The following is a 15,537-nucleotide window of genomic DNA, read 5'->3' on the forward strand; positions in this document are numbered from 1 at the left end:
TTAGTAAACATGCATTACTTAAAAAAAAATGTTAACACAATTATGAATAGTGATTGTAATAAACTGTGTTCTGCATTCATTCTGTTTTAAATTATTGATTAATCGCTTATTAAAATGTTGCACCCATTCTGCATGCACCAAAACACGTACATGAAACTAATTTTACTACTAAATGGCTAGCAGGGGTCAATCAAATTCTTAAAGGAGAAGAAAACGTCAGGGAAAAACAACAATTCTAAATATAATAATAATATTCAAGTTATATTTACTATCCCCTAAAAAGGAAATATTTAATATATTAGAAAACTACTAGTTAAGTTACTAAAAAATAAAAAAGACCATTAAAACTAGACACAAAAGACACAGACTGCACCGATCTCAAAGACATCCAGCTGCACAGAACTAAATTCAGTCTTGGAGCCATGGTTTTTAATGTTTTAATTTTTTATTATGGTTTCTTTTGGGAAGAAGTAGGCAGGTTTTTGTAAAAGTAGTTGCCCTTCATTACAAATACGCATGCAGATACGCATGGTTTAAAGGTCACTGCTATCTACAGGGTATGTGTGTCCCTTAACAAGTGATATCTATTGACAACACGCCATAATACAGGAACAAATGATCACTACACTTTATCTGGTAATAACCCTTCTCCCACCTTGTTTACAACACTCTGTATGTAAGCTGCCTTCAATCAATAAACTTTAGTCACACACTCGGTATGCACATTCATTCCCATTCGCGTCAGTACACTCCATAAGCTAACGCTGAATATTTTTTTTACAGTTTACTATTATTATTTCACTTCTTCAGATAATGACTCCTCTCCTGTAACTTCTATCTTTCCTAAGGTTGCTGTTTAAATGTTTGCTGTTCAACCTGGTCCACTTCTGATACTGAAAATTATTTGAATGTATTTTATGCATGTCTGCACAAAGAGGGGTGTAGCCCCCTCAATTTTTTGTTCTGCCCCCCCTTCCACCTCATCATGGAAAGTCTGGCGCCGCTGTCACGGCAAATCTGCCATGCCACTGCTTGAAGTGCTTTCATTACTTAACTTGCATGCTTTTTGCGCAGTCATTTTTAAAAACAAAGATGGTGTGAGCGAGTGTCAAAATGTTATGACAATAAGGAATTTAGATGGCCGGCTATGGCCCTGATCAACATTTTATATTCTGCTGTTTTTAATGTTACTTTAATAATGATATCCCTTGAGACAAACATAGGATAAATGTTTTTTTTTTAACAGAAATACTTTTTACTGTTGTAATGCAACAAAAAAGCTGTTGTGTATTTGTGCAAGGTCTGTATGTTGAAATGTGTAGTTGCTGATAAGAGCTACAAAGGAGAAGTAGGCAACTGAGAAAGAGGGATAGTTATCCGCATGTTTAGACCAACATTTTTCAAAATAAAATCAAATGTAAAACTCTTCATTAAAGATTTGCGTTGCATTTGTTTGCATTGATTGCAGTGTAACCCATACTAAGAAAGTTTCTGTACATATAATTCTGTGGTATAAACATACACAGCTTCCAGGAAGTGGTTTTAACTTGCATTTATCATGAGAGTATGCTTTGTGAGACTACAGGGTTTTATGCACGTGATGCTTCACACACTTCCTTGATTTAGAGGAACCTGTCTTTTTCTTCAAATTCATGGCAGTATAACAGACAAGAAGACAACGGACGGGTGCTAGGTAAGAAACCTCAATATAACTCTTAATGTTTATGCCAAAGCAGCTTTTAAAAACTTCAGCCATTTATAACATGGTAGAGTTTTGGGCCCCGATAGTGTATTAAAATGTCTGTTCTTTTAAATTTCAATTTAATTAAACAATACTTTTTAAACTTACAGTTCCCAATTCAGAGAAAGTTACAACACTCAGGAAAAGGTGTCTGCCGTGTGTTCTGTTTATAATTCGGTTGTTTTAACGGGTAACAATATATTTCAAAAAAATATTTTAAGTGGCTGTACTAAAGATGTAAACATTTACTGTATATAAATTAGCATTTATGGTTCAGGGCCTACATTTATTGATTGGTTGCAGACCATTATTATTTCAACCAGAGTAACATCAAATGTCTTTATTTTTGGTCCGTTACATGTTCAGTCAAAATGGTTTGCTTAAATTTTACCTTAGAATTTATGATTGAGCACTCAATTGTGGATGACTGATGCTCACAGTCTATCTGAAACAAATGTAAAACATTGAAAAAGTAAATAAATCTGTAAATGAAAGATTTAAAGATTGGTGGGGCATTACCGTCGTAGTTGGCCTTGCCTGTACAGCACAGTCACTTCCCTTCCCAACACGGGCATCTACCAGGCCCTAGTTCCCTCCAATCTGGCTTCTCAAGTATTTACCATGTTTGTGATAGATTGACTTGATTCTACATTCCCACACCTTCTGGTTCCCTTTAGCTTTCTTTTTTTTAAAAAACACAAAATAATCACTTAAATTGCAATCTGTGTTCTGTATAAACATGGCACCTTGTACTGTCCAGGTTGCTCAGGGTGTGACAGGACAAATTAGCTGTAAACTATAAAAAAAGGACATCCAACTTGCAGAAATGATGTTTGTAATTTGAAATGGCCTGACCTGTCCTTATTATGCCCAATACTATAAGTCACAAGCTGCTCTCAAGCATTGAATCAGGGCAGGCCTTACCGGTAGGCTTGTATAACACAGCGACATTTGTTATAGCTTTTGTTGGACATGACCGACTATCTGGATCTACCTCTTGCTGTAGCAGTTAATTTATACCCAAAAATAAATATGTATATGTTTTTACATTTCACATTACATTTTTTAGATATACCCTTCGGTTCATTTTTAATTGTAGACGTTTTAAAAAAGTACCAAATTGACAAAAAAATTATAATAACTGTTTACAATTATTTAATGCTAACACTGCATATAATTCCCCAAACAAATTATTTGTATTAAATTAGTTGTTTGGTAATTAAGGATGGACCTACTTTTTCTACAGCAATATAACATACATGTGTAGAATATTATAACTAAGCAGAAGGTTACATTGGTTGTTTTCCTCTTTTTCTGAGAGAATAAAGCTAAACAAACAATAATAGCTGAAAAGTCTATACTCTTATTAATTGTATTTTTGCAAGACAGTAAAGGTGTTCCATATTTGTTGTACAACAAGCTGTACATCATACAGTTTACACTGTGGCTTCTGACCATAACATTTCTAATTTGACAGATTTACCTAGCCGCTGTCCTATGAAAGAGAATAAAAAACCTGTAAAGTGTGCTGAATTATTTTAAAGAGGACCTAAAACTGGAGCCTCCAAGTCCGACTGGAGTCCCAGTCCAGGTTCTGGAGCTGTGGGAGGTTTACCTGGATGAAACAACAGGAAGGAAGTTTTTTGTGCATTCAATCACTAAAGAGAAGACTTGGAAACCACCTCGAATTGTGCAGCCAAATAGAGAAATAAAGGTGAGAACTTCAGTTCAACTTCGTACAGTATATCTGTAAAAACCAAAACAAAAAAATAATAATACAATTTTTGTTTATTTTATTTTGCATTATTTCCATATTATAGCATGCGTCTAACTTAATATTTTAAAGAATGTGAACAAGTCATTTTTCAATCCTATTCTTTGGGGAAGCTTAGACTTTTGTTTCCAATTCGACATCAAAAAACAAACTAGAAAATATTAGTAATACAGAATACAGGTATTTCCTCAGGTAGTTTGCACAAAATTGAATTATAACTTAAGTCTGCAAACCACATTATAATAAATAATAAAGGACATTGCCTCCCTATTTATTTATTTATAACTTATAACTCAATTTTTTATAACTTGGCCCCCTTTTCTAGATATCACTTCTATGTATGGTTGATCCCTTTAACTTGGGTTTTGAAATGTTTTTTACCTCTGTGAACAATACGTTGGAAAAAAAATCTTAGGATTTGAATCCATCCTCTCAGAGAGAATCATACCTTGACACAGTAGGAGTCAATATTCAGGTTTTTACTTTTAATTGGGTAACTTTCAAATACATCAGATTCAATAAAAACATTTTAAATCATTTAACAAGCAGTTTTAAAATGTGCAAATGATGTAAAGGCAAAGAGCAGAAGTTGCCTAGGGATCTTCTTGAAGGTGGCAGAGTGTTCCAATTAACTGGATTGCTTGATAACTGACAACCTGTCAGCCTCAGTGTGTCCTGCAGAGCAGGCAATAAATGAAGCAAAGCAAATTTGGAAATGAATTGTTCTTCTTTATTTTTTTCTTTTTGTTTGCTCACCTCAGTTGTTTTGCAAACAGACCCTTCAGGAAGCAAAAATGCATGCCTTTTATGTGAAAAAGGAAATTAGTGTGATGTATGGTGTGACTCACTATTCGAACGAAGAGAATCCACTCACTTAACACACTGTGTGTGGAGGGCTTTAGGGGATGATTTCATCAACCTGTACATACCCTGCCAGGATAGATTGTATTAGAGCATTTTACAGCACAGGGAACCCCCCTGGATTGTCTGAACCACCTATCCTGGGATTACCACCTAAACAATGCTGGTTTGTGCATGCCCAGTGGATTCCCTGGTGCTGTAAAACACTATAATACAATCCAGCAGTGACTTATCTCAGCAGGGTATAGGTTGATCAAAGTAACTTAGCAACAGTATCATAGAAACATACACACACACACACACACACACATACACACCCACACACACCCACAAACAGATGCCTATGAATTCAGAACTTTAAAAACACTTTTAAATTGTGTTTGCTGCAATATTTTAGTTTAGTTTAGTTTATTCACTTTGCGCCACACATTTGTATACAGCTACAGTAAATGAGTTATACTAAAGGTATAAAACAGAACAGAACAGTCCTCCTATGACACAATAAAGTAACCTCATGAACCTAAGCTATTCATTTTAACGTTAACTGAGGGACCAGACAAAAGGAGTGATAGGGTTGCAAATCTGAAAACACCACAAGTCAGCATCAACCACAAACCAGGAAGAGGAGAATCAAGAAGACAGTATTTCTGAATCCACGAGGAGCCGCAGTCTGTCAGTTGAGGGTTAAAGTTTAAAATATGTTTTCTGTATTCCTTTAACAATATGGAAACAAGTATCACATTAACAGTCAGAACAGTTACAGCATGTAAACTGTTTAAATTGTAAGAAATACAATGCAGCACATGGAATGCAATGCTCTTAAGAACCTGAAGCTTGTACACCCTCTACTGGTGCTTTTGTGAACTTCCAGGGCGAAAAATACCAGCAGGTCTTGGGAGTTCCCCACAAGATTGCATTGTATAGTCATTAATAGAATGTGTAGAAAACGACGACTTGTCATATCTCAAAAACACACAGTGCTATTTCTACTATGTATTTACTCATTTATTCATTATTCATTGATCGATCTTATGCGTTATACTGCACAAGGCCAAATAGTAATTGTAGATCTGTGTATACATTCTGTCACTGTTGATTATTACCTGTCTGATAAACAGTTTAGGTAAAGGTAAATGAAGGATATAAGTAACGTACTTACTCATAGTAAAACACTTATTTTTTTCTTAATTTTTCAGGAAAGTACAATGGATGTTCAAAGTGTTTCAAACAAACTAAGCTCCCCTCGTCAAAACCCTGGGGCAGTTCAAATGAGGATTAAGAGTATCACAGCTAACTCTGACAGACTGAGCCAAACCAAGTCTATGGTCGTGACCGATCCTGGACACCCTGCTAAAGCTGTAAGTATCATCACACATCTTTTTTCAATGAATCATTAAAAAAAAAAAAAAACAGGACCCAGTCAAATACATTTTCATGGCCAATGTCAGATTATACAGAAAAGTAAAAAAATAAATCTAAAATCAGTAAGTAATGGTTTACTGTAATAATAATAATACATGATTGAATTATAACAGTAGACTTATCACCTTTTACACAAACGTTCTATTTAAAGTAGGGCTAAAAGTTTGGTCTGAACTGAACTTCAAAGAACATACATGAAGAGTCAGTTTTAAATACTTTCATACTGCATTACACAATGTATTTGATTTAGTTGGAAATGTGTTCATGTTCAAAAAGCTAACTTTGACCTGTAAATGTAAGTATGTTTGTCTATATAAAACAAGAATATTTAGTATCTTTTTCAAATCAGGTAGAGGTGCAATTGTAATGAAATACGGACAATTAAGTTATGCACAATGTACCATGCAGTTACATTAGCACATGCCTTCAATAATCTTGTAAATCACTGGAAATTACCTCATAGACTGCACAAGTGATTTATTATTATTATTATTATTATTATTATTATTATTATTATTATTATTATTATTATTATTATTAATATTTGCAAACACGTATTCACAGTGATAATAGGAAGTGGTTATCAAAAACTGTAAAATGTTGTTTTTAAAGATTATTTAGATTTTCTCTTTATCAGAAAACAGGAAACTTTGAATCACAATCTTTCAATCAAAAAAAAGTGTTGTTTTTTTTTTTACTTTTTGTTACTTAACGTAAGAATTTAAAATATATTCTTGCGTATATTAGAAAAATAAAACAATTGGTGACTGCTAAATGTTTTAGTCAGTTATAACTTTTGCAGTTTTTGAAAGTGCAGCTCTGTTCTATATTAAATGTGTGTTGTTTTGTTTGGGGGTTATTTTTTTGGACAAGCTTGAAAACATCACAGTGTGTGGTTGCAAATGGAATTATTTAGAGACACTGCAAGTGATCCATCTCTCCCAGAATTATACACCTCAATACCCTGCTACCAATTAACACCTACTTTATTACATGTTGGGATGTTCTTAATGTTCTTGCATGTGTTTATGCACTATTACCTTGACTGATGCCTCTTCTGCAATTAGACATAATTGGCATATCAATATGCGAAAGCTAAATGGATTAACCCTCTTATAAAGTAATGAGCATTTCCATACCCAGCTGGTAAATGGGACAGAATTACCATTTGTAATTTTTTGGCAAATAATTTTGAGACAGTTTTTCTTATCAATGTTACCTGCTTTAAGGAGTTTAGTTTATTGGTTGGCTACGGCATATAAAGTGTATTAGAAGAACATGGCAATGTCTTGTGCCTATACCATTTTTACACACGATGATGCCTTTACTCCTGAAGTTGTATTCGGTGATTTCACAATAGGCAACTAGTCTAGAACTCGCAGCTCAGTAAACAATAACTTGCTTCCACATTTACAGCACATTACGGTAAATTCCATTTGCTCTGTGCATTAGTACATGCAGATACTGGTTCCCAATACTTTTACACTGGTGTAACGGCAGACAGGACCAAGTTTAGCTTAAATTTGCTTTAACTACCTTTTACTACCAGACTACTAAATGAAAGTATCAATACAGTAAACATAAAAAAAAAAAAAAATGCACAAACACATTTTTTGTTTAAAATACATTGTTTGCTGCCTTTCTATTAGAAAAGTTGAAAGATATTTGTTTTATTGTTGATACAATCAGCCCATTTATTTTGCACCTGGCTTTAAAAGAAAAACAATTCCGCTCAGAGCAGTCTACCTGTGACTCATATTAAAAGGAAATGGGTTGTTCCACTCTGCATATCACTTTATAGTATTCTCATTTCATAGATCAGGGCTTGTGGACTTGAAAGAACAAATTAATACTGTATAGCAAATAAAATCAATAAGTACATTTAAAGACACACACACACACACAAACATAATTTTAGCTGTTTCTTTGAATTTATACTTTTTATTTTGTAGAAGCCTATACCACCCTGTAGGCTACTGTTCTTTGAAAATCAAACCAAAGTGTCGTTCTAGAGCACCTCCTTGGATGACAGGTCTAAACTGTAATAGCCTCTTTCCCATAGTCTCCAGTTATTGTGCCTGCTGAGTTTCGTTGCTCTATGGTGGATAACCTGCTATACTCCACTTTCAACTCCATCCGTTTGCTGATTTCCTGCTTGTTGATGGACATCATTTTAGAAGAAAAAAGTTAGAGAAATGTTTTCTTTACCATATCTTAATGATCACAGGTTTTGACCCTATTAATTTCAATTCAAGCCAAGAGTGAAGTTGGAGGCTTTGTTTGCACACTGTCCTCTAGTGAGCCTTGATATTCTGTAAATGTGACATTGAGCCTGGCAAGATTGATCAGACATGGCAGTTATCAGAAAGGTAATTGCCTGTATTGGTTGTTTTTTTGTCATTAAAATAACATTTAAAAAATCAATTGCATTTAAAATCTATAGCCAAACCATGCTGTCAACTCCATTTAGAGATTGATATTTGAATACTGTTGATTAGGAAGTCTATTTTAACCATAATGCTTCTTTTTGAATATGCTTTTGGAAGCATACAGACTATCAGCTTCCACTACTGTGGGTATTGGCTAGCTAAGGTTCCTGTTGGCATTTTAGATTGAGAGCCCCGTGCATCAGTTTTAATTACTTTAAAAAGCTCACTTTTTGGCTCACTTCTTTACAATTTGACAGCTGTAAAAGGTGTAATAATTAGTAGCAAGCAGGATTTCCAATGAAACTAGAATGAATTTGAGTTTTGTGGTTCTACCATCATCCAAGTAAAATAAAAAAAGGGAAACTGTAATCTAAAACACAGTCCCCCCATTCCAGCTTCCCTTTCCCTCTTCAGCCTCCTATAACAGATTTCCCTTGGAAAGGCATCACGTATTCTGTTTTCTTTTTCTATTGTAACAAAAAAGCATTGTCTTGTGTACACAACTGATCAAACTCAGTCTGTGTTAAATACATGTAAAATAAATATTGGTAAGCCCTGAATACTGTTTGCTGGCTATTATTAACTGTATATGCCAATACATCTGAATAAGTGCTTAAGTACTTCCATAGTTATACAGTAAAGAGGTGGATTTATGGGCATCTTCAACTGCATAAACACCTCAATGAAGATTTAAAAATACCTCTTTGAGCTACATCAAAATGTTATATATTTACAGAGTGTCAGTAACTCATCTACAACTTTTTAACATCCCTTCTATTAAAAGTATTCTGGACACATCAAACTTTGAAAAGCCATTAGTTTAAAGATTTGTGCAATATACAGTATTTACTTATATTATCTTTATCAAAAGGTAGATGCAGCATTTTTTGTTTTAAATCAAAGATTGCTGTATCTGTCATTACTGAAGTAAAAAAGATAGCATTTGTTGTAAAATATGAAGTTTAAAATGTCATGATAAAAATTAAATAAATCTGCCTTTTAATGTATTTAAATGATTTCCATTTGAAATCAGAAACTATAACCTTGTTAGCATCTAGACTGATTTCCATATTAACAACCCCTTCAGAACCTACAAAGTGATGAATAATTGACAACAAATGAAATGTTTTGATTGTCGTCGGCACAAAGCATGTTTAATGTTTTATGTGTTGCTTCCTAGCTAATTATATAGATGACACATTTGTCATTCCTCGTCTTCCATTAGAAATGTGTTTCCAGAGGGGAGAAAAACAGGCTACTCATGCAGTAATTAACTAGAATGCTCAATGACCTGTGATAAATTCAAATGGATGCCAATTCAGGCATTGTTTTGCCACAGAAGTATAGGGGTAATTATAATCCTAAACTGGTGTGCTAAAATGAGGAATATTACTGGAAATGTACTTCTAAAAAAGTAATAATTAAGTAATTTTACCTTTTTTTTTATTATTTCTTATAAAATGAATTACATTTTATAGGTATTCTTTTTTTTTTTAAAGAAATATCAAAGTGGAGGGAGATTTAGATTTTGTCTGCACACCAACCTATAACTTATTTGTTTTTGAAGTGGGGAATGTTTTACTCAAATGTCAGTAATGTGCTTGCAGTTTCGTGCTGAATGTTACTATATAGTATTAAAAAATAAATACAAAAATAAAGACAAACATGAGAACATGATTGAAGTCTGACATTTTAATATTGTAACTGTAAAGTCAAGAACTTACAGAAAGTCACAATTCTCACTAAAATATAATAAAATAAAAAACACACACAACCCTGATATTAACAGTTAATCTGTTTATATTGAATCTGTTGTGAAGTTTAGAAGGCTTTTTCATTGACATTCTGACAAGAAAAATAACCTCTTTTAAACGATTAGGATATTTGTCAATGAGCTTTTGGCATGATTCTTTAGTGCTTTTTTACCATTCTTCAATGCAAAATTGTTCCAGTTCATTCAAATTCCGAGGTCTTCTCTTGTGTTTAGCCTTCTTCAACTCATACCAAAGATTCTCAATCGGATTTAGATCAGGACTTTGACTAGGCCATTCCAGAGCCTTGATTTTATTCTTTAACCATTCTGAAAAATATTTTAATATGTGCTTTGGAGTGTTGTCGTGTTGCACTTTAAACCAGGTTTTGTAGCGGAGGGTTTCAGATGATTGGCCAGTATCTATTGGTATGCTATGGAATCCATTTTACCATGTATACCATGTATTTTCTCCAAACGTAATGACTATCAGCATGACCAAACAGCTCGATTTTTGTTTCATCACTCCACAAAACCTTTGACCAGAACTCATCCATCATTCAAATGCTGTTTTGCAAACTTTAAGCGATTGTCCTTGTGACATTTTCCTAAGAGTGGCTTTTTCCTTGACCTGTGACCATTGAGACCTTCACCATGCCATACTCGACCTATGGTTGAAATGGAAACCTCAGTCCCACTTGCAGCCAATTCACTTTGAATGTCTTTGGCAGTCAATCTCGGATTCTAATTAACCTTTCTCACAATTCATCTACTTGTTCTTGGTGAAAGAACCTTCTTTCTTCCCGACTGAGGGACCATTGTGACAGTACCATAAGTCTTGTACTTCTTGAACTTGTACTTAATGGAAACAATAGTTGAAATTGGGATACTCAAATGCTTGGAAATCTTCTTGTATCCTTCTCCAGCTTTATGACAATAAATAATTTTCTGCCTAAGGTCTTCGGATAGTTTCCCATATTGACTTATTGGTAATGACAGCAATCATCCTATGCCTAACCCTTTTATACTCTGTAAGAATGTTCACCTACAATCCAGCATTTTCTAGAATTTGCTTCTGCATAAACATATTGAAATTTCTAGCACCTTGTAGACAATACTATCATAGCAACAACCGGTATGAATACTTTTGAATTAGCATTTTTTGATTTTTGCAAAAAAATTGCTGAAATAAATAATTGTTTTTTTTCCTCATCCACGAAAGCAAAACATTTCCTACAAAAGATTTTTCCTAAATTTCTTTGTTTTCAAGAAATGTCTAAAGATTATAAATTTCCTTTGGGGTGTGTAAACTTTTGACTACAACTATATATATATATATTTTTTAAGTTAACACATCAAGAAATGTAATTAATAATTATATAGCAGTGAGTTAGTGTTGGACTGTATTTTGAAAAAAAAAATAAGGCAAAGGCTCAGAACAATACTTTACGTGTTCCTTCCTCCAAATTGTTTTGGCCTATGTTATGTTCACTGAAGATTTGGTTAAAATAATCTATAAACTATAGTATATAGTGCTGGAATGTCATGCAGAAGCACATGTGAGAAGGATGGGTGCTTAATTCGTTTTGTTTCATAGAAATCCAACAGTGATTGGTGGGGGTTAGCTAATAATATGGTCAATAGTAAGCCCAGTGAAAGGTTTGTTTACCTTGCCAGGAGTAAAAACGATTCTGCTAACAAGAAACGACAGACCTTCTACACGTTTGATTCATTGTGGGGGAGGGGGGCAGATGACAGTAGGTCTGATTATCCTGAAGACACTGTCAGTCAGGATTGATTTCCACTTTCCCGCTTTATGTAAGTGTTCCTGTAATACAGCTGACCCCGAATCATGTTACCTTGTCATTTTGCTACATGGGTGAAAGAGATGATGAGCTGGAAATAGCAGGGCTATGACCTTGAACTCGCTGGAGAAGTGAGAAATTACAGCATTTTTGTAGTTTACACACTGAAACAAAAAAAAAAACATATCACTATTTTCAAGCATTCTTTACGAAAGCAGTAGAGGGCAGGACAACACTACAAAAAGCAGGGGTCCAGGGATAATATTCAGATTATCAAGATGTTTTTTCAAAAGGATGATATGGCCTCTCTGTAAGCCCTGTAAGATGTTGTTCCAGTCAGGTCTTTTTGTACTTGATAAGACTCAAGATCTTATATAGCATTTGCAGTTTCTTATGTGCTAAAAATGATGTGAAGTAAAAAGTGCTATTCTTATGTGCAACTTTTGTGGTCAACCCCAAGTTTCTCTGCAAAAGTCACAAGAACTGTATTTCCATTCTTGCCATTTCCTTTTAAGTCAAACATTTTCAAAGGTGTTGGTGTCCCTTCACCTTTCCACATACCAAATCCCGATGAACAATACACAATGCCATATCCTGGTTTTTATATACTGTTTCATTTTGAGAGGGAAACTCATAAACTTCAGTGGTTGTGTCAGGGGATAAATAAGCCTCCTATAGTTGAAAAGCATGGTGAACATTTATTCAGGTGTTGTGCTGCAGTATCAGAAATACATAACCATTTAAAGAAAGGTTAAAGAAAGCTCACAGTTTCAACATACTTACTTTCGGGTTGTCGCGAGACCATTTCACCTCAGCTATGGGGTCTTCAGTGTTAAAGCCTGTCACTGGCTGCAGAGTATGTGAATCATTTTGGAAAGCAGCAGGCTGGTTAATCACAGGAAATAAGGTGTTGAAGGCCTGGAAAGAATTCCACTCTCCAGGTGAAATGGCCGAGGAAATTCAAAAACAGACAAAGTAAGGCATATCTATCTCAACATGAAAATGAAAGTGCCCCCCCCCCCCCCCCCCAAAAAAAAATAAAACAAAAAAACAAAACAAAACTATATTTTGTAAATTATATATATATATATATATATATATATATATATATATATATATATATATATATACTTTACAAAATAGAAAATGTAAAAAGTGGCCTATTTCTGCCTCTAACTCATTTCATTGAAAACTGACAAGAGTAATGAATAATAATATATTAATATTATTATATGGATGTAAATCAATCATAGTTCACCTTTAAAAAATGTGTATCTGATGATTATCAGCAAATAAGTGTACATCATATTAAACATCAGGAAAGTAGAGATATATATTTTTGTTCTTTATTTTTTGGAATGAACAACAGACTTGAAATGTAAAGTCTCAAGCTGTTACCTGCTTGTAATGTTAACCTTTATGTGGGGTTTAGGGGACAGGAGGTAGGGCTCCACCTCCTTTCTCAGTTCACGCCAATTCAATTTCCAATCATATATAAACCCTGAGCACTCCCCATCCTGTGTCTGTGTACACTCTCAGTAAGACTCCTATCATTGGAGTCAGAAGACTTGGAAGAAGAGTTTATTCCAGAGGCTAGTACGTCTGTCACTTCTGTCCGCGTTCCATCTGAAAGATCAAGGGTTTCTCCCCAGCTTTCCACCCCCGGACCTATACCTCTCTACTCGGATCCTCCAGCTGTATCATCCACCGCTCCAGCCGCTGCTAACCGATCTTCTGCAGCCCAGCCACGGAGAAGCAAGCGGCGTCAACCTCGGGAATCCTCTCCAGCTCGGCTGTATTTTAAAGACTGGTCAGTCGATAGACTCCTGAAAACTCTTTTTAAAAGAGGTATTCCGATTCTAGCGGAGAGCGACCGCAAATCCAATATTTTTTCTATACTGCAACAGCATTTCAACCGAACCTATCTTTCCTCCTCAGTTTCAAGAATCCACGCCCCCCTGCATCCTTACAGCAAGCTGCCCCATCAACCAGCAGCCTCAATTGCTCCAGCTCCTCAGCCACCATCCATCCAAGATCCGCTCTACGATCTACATCAGGAAATTCTCAAGGACATTAAAGAACTCATTCAACCTGTTGCTAATGCCATTTCGGATTTTGCCATCTCAGTTTTACACTCCCCATTCTTTTCGTATAGGCGCAGCTACCTCCGCAGCCAAAGTTAACATAAATCAACATAAGATTAAAAGAATGGGGTGCTGGACATCCTCTGCGGTAGAAACCTACTTCCACTCCTCTCTCTCAAACATTTCCACAGCTCAACAGAATATTGCTAGTATGCCCGGAGTGGCACTGAGCAGTAGAGCACACATCGTCTAAAAGAGAAAAGGAGAAAAAGAAAGAAAAAAGAAAAAGGGATATATGCGTGTGTGTGTGTGTATATATATTATTCGGTCTATCAATATTTTTGTTTTTTTTCCGTATTTTGCATTGGTTGCACAGCTGCAGGGAGCTGGGGGTCCTTCTTTTTGTAAGCTATCCAGCTCGGAGACCGAATCGCTCGGCCCTGCACCTCCGGGATGGTGGCTCCTTCTTTGAGCAATGGGATCCTGATGTTTACTAATACCACTTAGCCATAGCTCCTGTCCAGTGAACTGTATTTGTAACTGATGACTTTGCCATTAGCTCTTTTGACTATTAATATTATTAGGTATTAAAGTTTACTTTGTATGGTTTAGGGTTGTAAAGGTGTAGTCTACACGTAAACAATACAATTGATACATTATCTACAATGTAAAATCAACTGTATATATCACTCTCCAAGAGGTTTATAATGGGAAATATGGGCAATGGATACTTGCTGTGGGCAAACAGGTTTCCACATCCAAAAGTCTACAGTATTTCTTTATCTTCTTCTAAAGATACATTGTATGATGATGTGTTAATTATTAACATATATGATCATCACATTTCATATTTTCTACTTGGAAGCCTTAGTACATGAAGACTACACTTGATAAGATCACATCTTATCAATGCTCTTGTTATGGTATCTTGTAATGGTTCGATTGTGAGTGTCATCTGGGTTGCACATAATGAGAACTGCTTTGTGCCCCAGCTGTGAGAGAAGCATTTTTTTTCTGTCTGAGAAATTTGGCTCATTATAGATCCCTGAGGATATCAACCCCCGTGGTCACGGACTTCTGCCAGACTTTCACTGTACAGGAATCACAGGGCTCAATTATATATACAGTACAGTATTATACATATCTGTTTATCTATCTATCTATCTATCTATCTATCTATCTATCTATCTATCTATCTATCTATCTACATATATACTGGAGTGGCTAAGGAACAAATAGGTAAATGTACTTGAGTGGCCCAGTCAGAGCCCCGATCTAAATCCAATCGAAAATTTGTGGCATGATTTGAAGATTGCTGTCCATCAACGCTCCCCAAGGAACCTGACAGAGATTGAACAGTTTTGTAAAGAAGAATGGTCAAATATTGCCAAATCTAGGTGTGCAAAGTTGGTAGAGACCTATCCCAACAGACTCACAGCTGTAATTGCTGCCAAAGGTGCTTCCACCAAGTATTAACTCAGGGGGATGAGACTTATCCAATTATGATCTTTCAGTTTTGTATTTTTAATATATAATGTTTTTCTCAATAAAAACAGGTAGTTTGGCCCACTCGTCCTGAGCAAACTGCTCCAGCTGTCTCAGGTTTGATGGGTGCCTTCTCCAGACTGCAAGTTTCAGCTCTTTCCATAGATGTTCGATAGGATTCAGATC

At 35.2% G+C, this 15,537-nt stretch overlaps 1 protein-coding gene across 1 annotated transcript in view; it reads left to right on the top strand.

Moving 5' to 3' along the window:
• The first annotated feature begins 1,611 nt into the window (after positions 1–1,611).
• The window catches only part of LOC117403637 (rho GTPase-activating protein 15-like), a 161,292-nt gene continuing 147,366 nt past the window's right edge, over positions 1,612–15,537 (top strand). Inside the window, exons 1-3 of the mRNA XM_034005889.3 lie at positions 1,612–1,693; positions 3,219–3,455; positions 5,573–5,734. Of these exons, the coding sequence (XP_033861780.2) occupies positions 5,582–5,734 (153 nt within the window). The 5' untranslated portion in view covers positions 1,612–1,693; positions 3,219–3,455; positions 5,573–5,581. The remainder of the gene's footprint in view (positions 1,694–3,218; positions 3,456–5,572; positions 5,735–15,537) is intronic.

Source organism: Acipenser ruthenus, chromosome 10 (assembly GCF_902713425.1).
Source record: "Acipenser ruthenus chromosome 10, fAciRut3.2 maternal haplotype, whole genome shotgun sequence".
NCBI classification, from domain to species: domain Eukaryota; kingdom Metazoa; phylum Chordata; class Actinopteri; order Acipenseriformes; family Acipenseridae; genus Acipenser; species Acipenser ruthenus.